Source organism: Elaeis guineensis, chromosome 5, assembly GCF_000442705.2.
Source record: "Elaeis guineensis isolate ETL-2024a chromosome 5, EG11, whole genome shotgun sequence".
Classification (NCBI taxonomy): Eukaryota; Viridiplantae; Streptophyta; class Magnoliopsida; order Arecales; family Arecaceae; genus Elaeis; species Elaeis guineensis.
Genome location: NC_025997.2, coordinates 116,522,994 through 116,538,999, shown reverse-complemented (window position 1 = coordinate 116,538,999; position 16,006 = coordinate 116,522,994). Strand labels below are relative to the sequence as shown.

The following is a 16,006-nucleotide window of genomic DNA, read 5'->3' as shown; positions in this document are numbered from 1 at the left end:
TCTATAATTTTGATTAGACTTGATAAAATATCTATACATCATAATATAAAAGATATTTGCTCTTATGACTTGCATCTAGAATGCAATCAATTATTATTAAAAAATATTTAACTTCTATAATTTTTTAATAATTTTATTTTTAATTTTACTTGCTAACAAATTTATCAATTCATTTTGTATATTATATCCGAGGTAATGAGTATGAATTTTATTATCATTAATATGTCGAATATGTTCTTGCATCATCGGATCGAATTCTGCAATCATTTCAATTAGACTTAAAAAATTTTTATTATTTTTTTGATGTATCTTTTCATTTTTTTCATGAAAAATTAAATTATTGTTACCAAAAGTTTTTATTACAGCAAAAATTTTTAATAATACTTTTTTCAATATTCTTTATCTCTATTTATTTATTCTTGAATACTTTTATCAATTATTTTATTTTTCAATAATCTCATTTCTAAATCAATCCATAAACTTATATTAATAATATGCTCATTACTCATCTCATGACTCTTAAGCTTACCACTAAGATTTCTCCAATCTCTAGTGCCAATATTAGCTAGTTTACTTATACTAGAAGTAAAATTAAATAATTTATAATAAAACTAAAATATTCTGTCTAAGTCTTTTGAATATCTTCTTTTATGCTTCTCTCCATTTGCCAGCTTTTGAATATAGCATATAGTAGAAAAATATCTTGAAAATTCATCTTTAGAAAAATCTATATCATCAATTCTAATTGGATATTTTTCTACTAATAAATTTCTCAAAATTTATATCAATATTTATCCATTAAATTGAATCATAAATATTTTTAGGAATATAATTATTTAAATTAACATATTAATTTTCTTCATCATGACTTTGAGGATCATTTTGAATCTCTTCATTGACTTCTTTTTATTTTAATATTTCATTATCATGTAACTCTAAAAGATTATTAACTTATTCATTTAAAGAACTATCATCAATATTTTTTGATTTATTATTTTTATTGCTAGTAAAAAATTTATCAAGAGCTCCTTTTTGAGATTGTATGAAACTTTCAATTTTTTTTGAAGCTTTGAATAATCAGATTCATATTTTTAAATTAACATATTTAAATTCTTATTATGAATTATCAAAAAAATTTAGCTATTATAATTATCTTATATTTTTTAAATGGCTAATACATGATCAACAATTAAAATTTTTAATTTAGTGAATTAAGTATTAAATAAAATAGAGATAATATAATAATATAATATAAATTTTAAATTAAATAAAAAAATATGTAAAGATTAGAATAATAGTATCTGATTATTGAATTCTGATTGTAAATGAGATGAATAATTAACTAATTTATAGTATCTAATTATTGAATACTGTTGTACGAGAGTGCAAACTGTAGAAAATATGAGTTAGAGTTATTATCAAGAAGAAAAGTAAAGAGAATAATGAAAGAAGAATTAAGAAATAGATACTATAAATAAAAAAAAATCTTACCTTTTTTTTATAGAAAAGGAGAACTATATTAATCTAGAGAAAAAATGAATAATCCTGTTGAATTTACAAACACAGAGTAATCCAAACTAAAAAATACCAAACACTTTCCAATCCCAAATAGTTTTGAGAATTTACAAATCTTTTTGAAGGAGTACAAAAGTAGATAACAAAAAAAAATTCAAAAATTGAACAAGATTCTATATTTCTGTGGAGCTGTATGTACGGTATAAAATATGGATCATTAACAGTGTTTCTGTCAAAATATAAGAAAAGAATCTATTTTTATTAAAAAAAAATTATTGGTGGATTGGATCGGTAATTGGCAAACATTAATGAAACAGGCCGCCCACCACCCGACTCCCTTTATTTTCTCCCATGCTGCCATGCACAGTCACCGTCTGCAGTCTGCCACGTGTTTTCGCTTGGAAAACACAAAAAAAAGGATCAATGGACCATCCGATCACTCATGCAGGGAGTGGAGACCTACCGTCTTCCACTCTTCCTTGCCACTGGTGATCGATCGATCGACCGTCGGTGATCGCTCAGCCATTCAGGGCCTCAGGCCTCAGTCATTCTTCCTAGCCAGCATCGATGCGCCAGTGCCGTTCATCTTCTCACAGACCGAGCGGTGAGGGGGGGTGCCTGGGGGTGGGGGCCTTCCGAAAAATGAAAAAAAAAAGGGGCCATTTGTCATCGCATCGCTCGTGGAGACCTTCGGTCCTTCCTTAAAGAGTTTGACGCACGAGCACCGTTCATCTTCTCACGAGCCGAGCGGAGGATGGGAGGCCTAGGGGTAGGGGCTTTCCGAAAAATGAAAAAAAAAAGGGACCATCAGCAGTCGCACCGCTCACAGAGACCTTCGATCCTTCTGTGACCCGTCTTCCTTGCCACCGATGACTGATTGACCACGCACTCAGTCGTTCTTCCTTGCCCTGGCACAGTTCATCTTCTCACGAGCCGAGTGGGGCCGCCTGGGGGCTGGGGGTGGGGGCTTTCTAGGGTGGAGGTGTCCTATCGTTCGTCTTCTCGCAGGCTGAGCAAGGGGCCTAGGGGTGGAGGGAGACCTTGTCGGGATGGAGGCAGTGTAGATTTTCTATAGGTGCAAGTGCATATGGATTTCAAAATTTTTCTAAATTCAAAATGCAGTGAAAAAATTAGATTAAAAAATTTTTAATCTAAACATGCATTCATCATATAAAAGCATCTATAGATGTAGTTCATATACTAAAATTAATATAAACTAATTTTAGAAAGAACAAACGAAAGTCTAAAATCAATTCATATACCTGAATTGCTTTTCCTTTGCTTCAAATCTGTTACTGGGGTTGAATCCGATTCAATCCCTGGATCTGGGTCTGGACAGATTTTGAATTAGCAGCACAAGCATCCTGCCTCTATGGATATCTACAGGATCGACCTCAATTATTTTCTCTTGGATCCTGCTTGTCTGAATCAAAGCCTAAATAGGCTTGAACCAAATCTGGAGAGGCTTTTAATTTTGAACCTTTTTAATCTTTTTTTCTTGATTCTTAAAGAAATCAAGAACTCTTTCTTGATCCTTCAACTAATCAAGAAGAACAACAATCAAAAAGTGGTTATAACTAACTCTCAACAAACTTGAGAGCAAAGGGAACAAGAACCAAACAAGTAGTGCCAACTAATTGACACCACTCCCTATGTGCCACCCACCCTCTTTTTGGCTCCTAAGGAGGACGCCAAGAGAGAGAAGAGGCATGGACTAGAGAGAGGAAGAGAAGGAGAGGCATGGGCCCAGTGAAAGGTGGCAGCAAGGTGAGAGGAGGAGAGATTATTTGAGAACTAAAGGGCTAGGATCATTTATATAGACAACTTAAGGATGTCCTAATCAAATTAGGATCCCTCGTTCTAATCATGTTAGAATTTTTAGCTATAATATGTTAGACCAAATAAATGGGACACCATCTATTATACACCCAAAGCCACACCCCACTCTAGGCATCCCATCAAATAGGACCTAATTAGATGCACAAATCAGCCCACATGATTTTATAAATTCTCTTCAAAGATTCTTAACCGAAAAATTCTTTCTTGATTTAATCCAAGTCATAAATTAATTATCCAATAGTTGGATCTCATTGAATCAAATTCAATTAGGTTCAAATCAAGTATAGAAATTGGTTAAAACTCATCATATAAGTAAACCAACCACAAGAGAAGTTGGGTTCACCCAGGTGCTAGCAAGGTTAATACGAACCCAATTGGATTTCTCTAAATCTATATAAATTGATACTTCATAGCCCAATTATAATCAATTCAGATCTTCTCCCTCTATGTGTGACCCCATAGATTCAATTCTGTCTGGTAGTGAGAAATATCATGATCTCTATCATAGGTATTACTAAAATTCTTTTCAATAAGTTGGAACAGTTCCACTCTAACTCGAAAAGGATCATTAATCCAAAACGATCCTATTGAGCTCTCACAATCTATCAGTAATATCTAGTAATATGTAGTGGCAACCCAGCATAACCGAAATAGAACTTCTAGATGTAGTTAATGTATGATACGGTCCCTCTATCATAAGTTCCGACTAGATGACAGGTCATGGATAAATCGTCAAACCTCATCATCAGTCATATGATAGATGTGGTCAGCTCAAGTCCAATAATGATTTCAAATGAAAACTCTTTTCTATCAATCACACTGCTATGGCTATAGACCTATGGACTCAACTTTTCAAATCTCATAAGATTATTACTCTCTATCAAAGTCGATAGATCCCATCTAGATGCACACATCGCTCGCACAACTCAATCAACTGAAGCCAACATCCACTACAAAAATTCATAATCGAGTTAATATTTATGTATAGTCAAATTTTAGCAGTCTTATTATGAGCAACTGTGACACCGTAAGTCAAAAAATTAGTCACACAACTACAACATCGAGATGATCACTGATGATCGAATAGAAATTCATGTGATCTCTCGTATGGTCACGCTCAGTCCTAATTATTCTCTAACAACTATCCTCACTTTTCACTCAGTATCTCTACATCATAGATTAGAGACTCATCTATCTCGAAGGAAGTGAATTGCGCGTGAATCTATCTGGATAGATCACCATCCCCATGACTATCCTATAACTGAAAGTAATTTAAGAATCGATCATACATATCTCTAATTCTCAATATTTGAGAATATGTATCGTAACATCAATTCTAAAGATGATTCAAGGACACATGATACTTAAATGAAAAAAATAAACTTTCCCTTTATTGATTAATTTAATAGCTTAAATATAAATTTATGTCATAAAAAAAAAATATGTCAGCCAACAATTGATTTTTAGAACATACATCTAACAATCTCCCACTTGGAATAAAGTTAATTGGCCATTAATCTAAGCCTCATCTTCTCAAAATAAGCTTTCATTTTGGGCTGGCTCAACTGCATTGTCAACGGATCTGCCACATTATCCATGGAGTCTACTCTTCGCACCTCGACATATTGCTTCTTAAGGTAGTCGTGTATGATATGGAATCATCGTTCAATATGCTTTGATTTTTGATGAGATCGGGGCTCCTTAACAAGTGCTATGACTCCATTGTTATCGCAGTACAGTGGTATGGCAATCAATATCATTTCATCAAGTTTCACGATAAATTTTTTAAATCAGAAGCCACCTTTTGCAGTATCCGAAGTAGCGACATACTCAACCTCTGTTGTCGAATCTACGATGATGCTCTGCTTAGAACACTTCCAGCTGATTGCACCACCATTGCATATGAACACATATCCCAATGTAGACTTTCTATCATCTGGATCTGATATAAAGTCTGAATCTGTATAACCCTCAATCCGTAATTCAGGTGCTCCTCCAAACATTAAGAATAAATTCTTAATTCTTCGCAAGTACTTAAGGATGTTCTTCATAGCTATCCAGTGCTCTTTATCTGGATTCGACTGATATCTGCTCGTGACACCCACGACAAGGATAATATCAGGTTGAGTACATAGCATGACGTATATGAGGCTCTCAATCATCGAAACATAAAGAATCTTACTCATGCACTCGATCTCCTCAGAAATGTTAAGATATATCGTCTTGGAGAGTCGAACACTATACCTAAGGGGTAGCAAACCCCTTTTGGAATTTTCTATATTGAACTACTTCAGCACTTTTTTTATATACAGTTTCTGTGACAAGCTAAATATCCTTTTAAATCTATCTCTATAAACTTTTATCTCAAGAATATAGGACGCTTCTCCTAGATCTTTCATGAAGAATTTCTTAGATAATCAAGTTTTAACCGAAGTTAATATGGAAATATCATTTTTAATAAAGAAGATGTCATCGATGTACAGTACGAGGAAGATAAGTGCACTCCCACTGATCTTTTTGTAAAAATAAAATTTTTCTTTGTTTCTTATGAAATCAAATGATTTGATCGCATCATTGAAATGAAGATTCTAGCTTCGAGAAGTCTGCTTTAGTCCATAGATAGTCCTTTGCAGCTTGCAGAATCGGTGATCACTATCATCGGATGTGAAATTCAGAGGCTGCTCTATATAGATATCTTCCTCAAGATATCCATTCAGGAAAGTAATTTTCACATCCATCTGTCAGATTTTAAAATTATGGTAGGCTGCAATAGCAAGCAATGTGCAGATGGATTTCAGTATGACTACAGACGAAAAAATATCATAATAGTCAATGCCTTCACATTGAGTATAATCCTTCACCACCAGTCTTGCCTTATAGGTCTCTACCTTACTATCGGTATCTATTTTTCTTTTGTAGATCCATTTACACCCAATAAAAATAATTCTCTCCAATGGATCCACTAAGATCCATACTTGGTTCAAATGCATTGAGTCAATTTCTGACTTCATTGCATCTAACCATTTTTTGAAATCGATGTCAGACATTGCTTCGTCAAAAGTACTAGAATTATCACCATAACCCCCATCTCCCACAAGAAATGCTTCTTCTACATCCTCTTTCAGCATACCCATATATCTTTCAGGAGGATGGGAGATTCTACTTGATCTACGAGGTGGAGGTGGAATATTAACTATTGGCTCATCATAGATGGGTTCTTGAGAATCCATAGCTCGTTGCTCTTAAGAGACATTCTCATTAAGCTCAATTAACCTCCTACTACCACCATCCTGGATAAACTATTTTTTTAGGAACATAGCATTGCGACTCACAATCACTTATGGTCACATGAAAAGTAAAAGTAGTACCCAATGGATTCCTTAGGATATCTTATAAATCAAACTACAATATCCTCTAACTTATCAGTTTTCTATTTCTTAACATAGACTGGACATCCTCAAGTCTTAAGGTAACTCAGACTCAGCTTCTTATCATGCTATATCTCATATGGTGTGTTAGGAACAGACTTAGAAGGAACCTTATTTAAAATATGTATCGTGGTAAGTAAGGCATGTCCCCAAAGAAATAAAGATAAATCAGTGAAGCGCATCATGGATCGAACCATATGTAATAGGATCCTATTTCTCCTTTCAAATATCCTGTTAAATTGAGGCATGTCGGGAGGAGTCCATTGAGAGACTATGCCATTCTCTTTAAGATATTTCAAAAATTCAGCACTCAGATATTTCTCTCCTCGATCGGATCGTAGGACTTTTATGGGTTTATCTGTTTACTTTTCTACCTCATACTTAAATTCTCTAAATCTTTCAAAGACTTCAGACTTGTGTCTTATGAGAAATACATATCTGTATCATGACAGATCATCAGTAAAGATAATAAAGTAGCTATAACCATCTCTAACCTGCACATCAAATGGGCTATACACATCAGTGTGTACCAGGGCTAGTAACTCAATAGCCCTTTTTTCTTATCCCATAAAGAGTAACCTAGCCATTTTCCTCGAAGGCATGATTCACAAGCAGGAATTGACTCAGATTTAACAAAGTCAAGGATCCCATCCTTTTTCAATCTGTTTATTATGTCCTCTCCAATATGGCCAAGTCTATGGTGCCACAAGTACTTATGGTTAAATTCATTTTTGGATCTCTTTTGATCTACGGCATTCACTACTTGCTCATTTAGGTTCACATTAGCATCAACATGCAAGTGATAAAGACTGTCAATCAAAAGATCAGATGCAATCAATTTATTTTATAAATAAATAAAATAAAGATCTTTATTAAATTAAAAAATAAATCCATCCTGTGCTAGTACAGAGATCGAAATCAAATTTTGACTAGCTACAGGAATAAAATAATAGTCTTTTAAATCTAATCTAAAGCCAGACAGTAATCGAAGAAGGTAGGTTCCAACGGCTTTTGCAGTAACTTTTGTTCTATTGTCGATCTGAAGAATCATGTCACCTTACCTCAATCTCCTACTTTCTATTAGACCCTACATTGAAATATATATATGAGCACTAGAATCAGAGTCCAATATCTAACTAGAAGTAGAAGAAATCGTTAGATTAGATTCTATTATAAGCATACCTTCAGAAGATTGATCATCCTTTTTTATCTTCGGGCTCTCCAAGTAAGCAGGACAGTTTCTTTCCAGTAGCGATCGGAGTTGTAGTGGAAACACTTTCCTTTCTCCACATCTTTCTTTGAAGTATTCTTCTTGGATTTGCTCTCCTTCTTTTACTTCTTTGCAGGCTTACTCTTTTTTTTTAAAAAAAACTTTCTCTTGGAAGATATCCGTTCAACAGCAAGAATAGAGTCCCTTAAACTTTTCAAAGTACCCTCAGTAGTGATCAGCATATTGATCAATTTGGATAAGTTGCAGTCCAATTTGTTCATATGGTAGTTTATAATAGACTATCCAAATGAACTGGTCAAAGATTGGAGGATTAAATCTCCTTTAACTTCCTCTGCATATTAAGTCCGAGCTTCTCAAACTCCTCTAGGTCTTTGATTATAGTCATACAATGACTGTGGACTGACTGTCTCTCGCACATCTTCATATTGAACAATCGCTTGAACAATTCAAAGTGTGCGGTCCGACTTTGCTTATCATATAACTCTTGCAGGTAAGTGATCATGGCACAGGCAGTGGGCATGTGCTCATGCTGACTTTGCAACTCATTTAATATTGAAACTAGCACATAGCACTTCATCCTAAGGTCATCATCCATCCACTTGTCCAGAGCAGCTCTTTATTCTACCGTAAGATGGGTTGATAAGACTAGGACATCCTAGTCAAATACATACCCAATCTTTTCAGATGTCAGAACTATCCTAAAGTTTTTGAGTCAGTCCTTATAATTTGTACCGATTAGTCGATTGGTTTCAAGAATGCAGGGGTTAGAGGCTGACATCGTTTATCTATGAGAGTAAAGATTCTAGTTAGATATTTATATTTAAAATTATATTTACTCTAGGAACTTTTAGATGCAAATAGATTCTCATTATTTTTTCGAATTTTGATACTCTCCGAATGAAAAATAAAAATCTGATGCGATCAATGTAAGGTTTTTAGTGGGTGCTGCAATTCTACCGATGTCTGCACCTCACCTAACAGTTATTAATGACACGCACATCGATGCATAAGCAACTCTTTGCTCAGATGCTTCTCTAAGCATATTGCAGTGACTTGATCTCTAAGTCATGAGAGTTCAGATAACACATATTGCTCCACTCCTTAGTTAAGTCTGATCCACCATTCACAAGCAAGTGTGAAGCTGTCATTGAGTCCCTCAGATAACACATATTGGGTCCAACCCCATCTTTATTCTAGAGCAATTCTTTGCTAGTAGAATAGTTGCATATTTTCGATGTAACTGAACCACTATAACTAGTCGAGAACAATCGATGTCAGTAGCACGCTCGCACTTCTACAACAGTAGAAGACTATAAGGCTTAATATTAATTAGAAAGATTTAGATTATGTCTCATCTAATCAGTCATCACATGATCGATCTAATTAACATGGACTAAACCAAAACTCTGTAGCTATTAATGAACCCAATCATCTAATTGATTAGGTAAGTGAGATCGGTGAGAAAGTATGCCATTAACTTACCGTAGGCAAAATTATCTAAATGAAAAGCCTTCCAATTAAAAATCACCGATCGAGACTTGCCTTAGATACCAAATGACTTATTGATTTCAATTAATCAGCTTAGGTGAATCGGATTCAAGCCATAAAGTCAGATTAGATCCTTAGGTTGACATGATTCTACATATGGGGTTTAATCAACTCAAGCTATAATACTTGTAAAATCATAAGCTTAATTGATCTAATTCAAATCAATATTTGACTTGATTTGATCAATAACTACATCAATTTCAATCCAATATGATCTAACTATAACATAAGATGTAATTTATTGACTTAATGCAAAACTATCCATATCCAACGATTCATGCATATATTAGTTTCAGATCATTGAAATAGATTTCAGATCTAAATTACTTGCATAAAAAGTAAATTTTTTATTCTCGAAATACTCTCAGAATATACATGCAATCATATATCATATACTTAAAAAATTTTAAAATTTTTAAAAATCAATTTCAGATCTAAACATACCATCATATATTGCATATATGAAAAATTCAAATCACAAAAATTTAATTTTTAGTCTATGCATGCTTTCATATATCTCATATATGAATAAAAATCATATCTAAAATACTTTTTAGATCTAAATATAAACTTATACATCTCATGTATAATCTAAAATTAAAATTTTAAAAATAATTTTTAAAACTTTTATTCTACTTTCATGCATATGAACATGTGGCTCTGATACCACTGTTGGATTTTCTATAGGTACTAGTACATGTGGATTTCAAAATTTTTCTAAATCTAAAACACAGCAAAAAAATTAGATTAAAATATTTTTAATCTAAGCATGCATTCATCATATGAAAGCACCTATGGATCTAATTCATATGCTAAAATTAACATAAACTGATTTTAGGAAGAACAAACAAAAGTCTGAAATCAATTCACATACCTGAATTGCTTTCCTTTTGCTTCAAATCTTTAACTGGAGTTGAATCCGATTCGATCCCTGGATCTAGACCTGGACAGACTCTGAATCAGTAGCACAAACATCCTACCTCTATGGGTATCCATAGGACCGACCTCAATTATTTTATCTTGGATCCTGCTTGTCGGAACCAAAACCTAAATAGGCTTGAACCAAATCTGGAGAGATTTTTAATTTTGAACTTTTTTTATCCTTCAACTAATCAAGAAGAATAACAATCAAGAACTGGTTGTAACTAACTCTCAACAAACTTGAGAGCAAAAGGAACAAGAATCAAACAAATGATGCCAAATAATTGACACCACTCCCTATGTGCCGCCCACCCTCTTTTTGACTCCAAGGGAGGATGCCAAAAGAGGATATCCTAATATAGACAACTTAAGGATATCCTAATCAAATTAGGATCTCTCATTTTAATCATATTAGAATTCCTAGTCATAATATAGTTGGATCAAATAAACGAAGCACCACCCATTACACATCTAAAGCCACACTTTACTCTAGGCATCCCATCATATGGGATCCAATTAGATGTACAAATTAGCCTACATGGTTTCATAAATTCTCTTCAAGAATTCTTAACCAAGAAATTCTTTCTTGATTTAATCCAAGCCATAAATTAATTATCCAACAATTGGATCTCATTGAATCAAATTCAACTAGATTCAAATCAAGTGTAGGAATTGGTTAAAACTCATCGTATAAGTAAACCAACCATAAGAGAAGTCGGGTTCATCCAAGTGCTAGCAAGATTAACATAAACCCAATTAGATTTCTCTAAATCCATATAATTTGGTGCTTCATAAGCCCAATTATAATTAATTCAAATCTTCTTCCTTTATGTATGACCTTATAGATTCAATTATATCTGATAGTGAGAAATACCATGATCTCTATCATCGGTATCACTGAAATCTCTTTCAGTGGATCGAAACAGTTTCACTCTAATTCGATAAGGATCATTGATCTAAAATGATCCTATTGAGCTCTCACAATCCACCAGTGACATCTAGCAATATATAGTGGCAATCCAACATAACCGAAATAGAACCTTTAAATGTAGTTAATGTATGATACAGTCCCTCTATCGTAAGTTTCGACTAGATGGCAGGTTATGGATAAATCATCAAACCTCATCATCAGTCATATGATAGATGCGGTCAATTCAAGTCCATAGTGATTTCAAATGAAAACTCTGTTTCATCAATCATACTGTTATGGCCATAGACTTGTGGACTCAGCTTCTCAAATCTCATAGGACTATTGCTCTCTATCAAGGTCGATAGATCCCATCTAGATGCACATGTCGCTCGCACAGCTCAACCAACTGAAGCCAACATCTACTACAAAAACTCATAATCAAGTTAATGTTTATGTGTAGTCAAACTTTAGCAGTTTTACTATGAGCAACTGTGACATTGCAGGTCAAAGAACCAGTCACACAACTACAGCATCGAGATGATCACTGACGATCGAATAAAAATTCATATGATCTCTCGTATAATCACGCTCAGTACTAGTTGTTCTCTAATAACTATCCACACTTTTTGCTCAGTATCTCTGCACTATAGATTAGAGACTCATCTATCGTAAAGAAAGTGAACCACGCACTGATCTATCTGGATAGATTACCGTCCCTATGACTATCCTATAATCAGGAGCAATTTAGGAATCGATCATACATATCTCTAATTCTCAACATTTGAGAATATATATCGTAACATCAATTCTAAGAACGATTCAAAGACACATAACACTTGAATGAAAAAAGTAAACTTGCCCTTTATTGATTAAATCAATAGTTTAAGTATAAATTTATGTCATAAAAAAAAATACGTCAGCCAACTATTGGCTTCTATGACATACATATAACAGGCCGGGGGGGAGGGGGGAGCAGGGGGCCTAGGGGTGGGGGCCTAAGGCAAGGGCTTTGGTGGCCTTGCCCTTCAGCCACCTCTGGACTATCATCATGTATTCCAAAACTACTAAAGCATGATCAAAAATTTTTAGGCAACTTCTAATGGAAAGCTATCGGATTCCACAGTTTGGTGTTATAAGAACTCAATGACTGAATGATTGACTGCATGTTTTGATGTTCTTGCATGACTTGTATGTGTATTGTGCATTCTTAAGATATGGTCTTTTTCTGATTTTGTGTGCTTAAAATTACAGGCTGCTCTTCCCCTTGCAGTTCTTTCATTTGTTTATGCAAAGGAGTACAATGTGCATCCAGAGATCATGAGTACTGGGTTGGAGCTTGAAACCCTTTGCTTCATGCTTCATTGTTATCATTCTCAGATATTTCCAATTTCTAACTATTTCTTAAATGCAGGGTTATTCTTGGGATATTTTCATCTGTTCCTATCACAATCCTCTATTACATGATATTAGGGCAATGGAAGTGAAGACAGAGAAAATCATACTCACCACCTTGCGGCAATCCTGAGGTTATTTTTGGTGTTTATTAGAGTTGAGAAGAAATGATCCATTACATTTCTCTTATTTAAAACTCTTATTTCGTTTTGAGATATTATTATCAGGGTTATACTGGTTGTTAAACATACATAAAGAAAAATAAAAGGTTTAGATGATAGTCTAGGGAAAATTATAAACATGAACATTGAACTTATAGTTAGTTTTATCTTTCTTTTGTTATTTTGTAAATCTATTGTATTATTGCAACATACACATATATACTTTTTTATGTATTTTTTTTTAAATTTAATTTTGAGTAGTATGTGAAGTCCCAAAGTGTCTTAATCATGGTTCCCTGATAATATCTTATATGAAGAACAGCATAGATCCCCTCCCCCCACAATCATCGCCCCCCCCACCCACCCCCCGGGATAATATCTTATATGAAGAACAGCATAGATCCCCTCCCCCAACACACCCCCCCACCACCCCCCCCCCCCCCCCCCCAACCATCTTTCATGGATGAAGGAAGTGTGATGGTGTGGTATTCAGGCTATCTATCAGTTCAGTTCTCATTTCAAACGCTCCTTTTATGTTATTCTGTTTTTTTTCTCTCATCTTACTCATCAATTAACAACCAAATACGGTAATGTTATTGTGATGTTGGCTAGGAATTTATATGAGTGGTTTATTCAAGAACTCAGTAATGTTACTGCATGTGTTACTTATCATACCAGAGCTCGATCTTGGTCACGCCTTAAAATTCTATATACCTCCTTTAGTTTGTGAATTGTCCATACAATGGCGAAAAATTGAGTTTTTAAAACTTTAATTTCAATCAGTTCAAGCACTTGCAATTGCAGATATCAGTTTCTCAAATCAAATCTAGATTGCAATTGGCAGCCTCAAATAACATCTTACTTTTATTTTATATCCATGGGGTAAAAGATTTTGTATAGCTTTTAATGCAGGTTCTTACTTCATTTTTGGTGGCTCAATGACATGTTGGCTGATTAAGCACCAATTATATTCTTGATGATCATTATCATAGGCAGCTCAACATGTTGTATGAATTCAAGGATCACAGTTGTGAATGGAAAATCATGGGAGATTGAACAATTTTGAATTTTGGTTTGAATGAATCTATGTCACTCGTATATTTCAAAAAGCAACAATTATTCTAGGGGACTTTGAATTAAATCTTCTATGTTATTCCAGTGTCAAGAACTCCATAATTGCGAATTTACATGGGTAATAAATTTGGATTTTCATATTATTTGGATTTTCATATTATTTCCTTTGCAAATTTACTTGGACTGGTTAACAAGTGCAAGAATTATGTGTTTTTCATCAAACGGGTAATCTAATGTCCCTTATGTTCGGATTCACCCTAGCCAACAGTTTTCAATCCAACTGCCTCTCACTTCACTCCACTTGTCTTTAGATGTCTAGGATTCAAAATCAAAATATTATTCTAAATAAATAAATAAATAAGACATCTTGATATGTTTTTATTGTAGCAAAATCTCCGCCAGATATTTTGCAATTTATTACATATAGATTTTTTTTTTTTCTCAAAACTCATCATAACCTTTGTGTATATGAATTAAATATTTTCAGGATGATTGTCTGGTTATAGAGAATCCAAAGTCTAGCTTGCAAAGAGTAGACCACCATCCTTCTCCTTTTCCTCTCCTTCTCCTTCTCCACGGGGCATGCATTCCCACGGTACCAAGGTCAAGGTGTCAATTTATTACACCTTTTTTAACCGTTCGATGTCAATTCTCATATATTACATAATTGTTCGATGTAATATAATCATCATAATTGTTCGATGTGTTCTTATGCATAATTGTACTGCTGTCAATTCTCATATATTACAGGGAACTAGAAGCCTTTTTTTAACCGTTGAAGTGACGTTACATAGATCACAGTGAGAGCAAAATTTTTTCACATACAAAAGTACAAATAGAGGTTATATATATTTTTCGCCCATAAAGCTCGTGGACGTGACCGTTAACCGGTAAAATCTCAAGGACCTGGAAGTAAACGCGGCCCAGATTAATATCAAACCCCACCTCGGCACCCCCACGAGCGGAACTTTGTCTAATCCCCACCAACTCCACCTTTCCCCTGCTCCCATTCCCCGAGATGGCGGCGAAGGCGGAAGAAATCCCGCCACCCCCCGCCGCCGTGGCAGGCGGCGCCTCCTCCCAGGAGCCCCCTCTAGAGGAAGCGGAGAATAGAGAAGGAGCTCGGCTGGCGAAGCGACGGCGGACTTTCCCGGCGACTCTGGAGACGCTATCTTCTCCAGCCGCGGTGGGCGAGGAATTAGGGGAATCGGGGCGAAAGGGGTTCTCCTTCTCCTTCGACGCGAGGAGCGTGGCGCCGATCGAGACGACCCCCAAGTTCGGATCTTTCAACTGCTCGGCTTTGGATCTGGGGGCGGAGGAGTCTGCTCTGATCGAGAAGAAGGAAATAGAGGAGGACCAGAAGGGAGAGCGGAAGAGACGGAGAACGTCCCCGCCGGCGCTGGAGACACGGTCTTCCCCGGCGGGGCCGGAGGCGGAGGAGGAGAACGTCGGGGAATCAGGCGGGTCGGCGGGAGGAGGGTTCTCGTTCTCCTTCGAGGGCAGGAGCGTGGGAACGGTCGAGGCGGCCCCCAAGTTCGGGTCTTTGCGGTGCGCAGCGGCGGATCTGGGGTCGGGAAAGGCGGAGGCGGGGGAGGGTGGGGCGGAAGGCAGCGGCGAGGGCAAAATCGGAATTTGAGATTTTTCTTATTTCAGGCTTCTTGGCCACTTTTATGTGTTTCCTCTTTTGTAATTTCTGGTGAGTGTAAGCCTATGTAAGAAAATAAGAGTGATTCATGATGACCGCTTGTGGATCAACGTCCGGATTTTCTTTTTTCTTTCCTTTGTTTTTATATGTTCTTCTTTGTTTGTTTCTGGGTCCACCTCAAGAGCATGGCTGAGTGGTCCCAGTTCGGTGTCCCTGAGACCAGTCGTGGTTGAGCACCTGTCCATGATGGTGGATTCAAGTATCGGAGAAAATCTATTCATTCAGATGCCCATGGCGTGGGAAGAATGACGAACGCTGCCGTATACTTGGTTTGTCTTGCGT

At 35.7% G+C, this 16,006-nt stretch overlaps 2 protein-coding genes across 5 annotated transcripts in view; both read left to right on the top strand.

Moving 5' to 3' along the window:
* LOC105033358 (probable auxin efflux carrier component 9) overlaps nucleotides 1-14,858 on the top strand; it is a 53,005-nt gene extending 38,147 nt beyond the window's left edge. The window contains exons 4-7 of one of the 4 annotated variants that reach the window (XR_012141602.1): nucleotides 12,644-12,720; nucleotides 12,804-12,918; nucleotides 14,507-14,628; nucleotides 14,770-14,858. Coding sequence is in view for 2 of the 4 variants with exons in the window: in XM_073258278.1 (XP_073114379.1) it covers nucleotides 12,644-12,856 (213 nt within the window). In the remaining 2 variants the exon portion in view is untranslated. Of the gene's footprint in view, nucleotides 1-12,643; nucleotides 13,089-14,506; nucleotides 14,629-14,769 lie in introns of those variants that run through there. The other 3 variants (XR_012141601.1, XM_073258279.1, XM_073258278.1) reach the window with 3 other exon arrangements.
* A 172-nt stretch (nucleotides 14,859-15,030) lies between these two features.
* On the top strand, nucleotides 15,031-15,774 carry LOC140850774 (uncharacterized). Its single transcript, XM_073258280.1, has one exon. It carries the CDS (start codon nucleotides 15,038-15,040, stop codon nucleotides 15,653-15,655), a length of 618 nt encoding a protein of 205 aa, XP_073114381.1. The 5' UTR covers nucleotides 15,031-15,037; the 3' UTR covers nucleotides 15,656-15,774.
* Nucleotides 15,775-16,006: the final 232 nt, after the last annotated feature.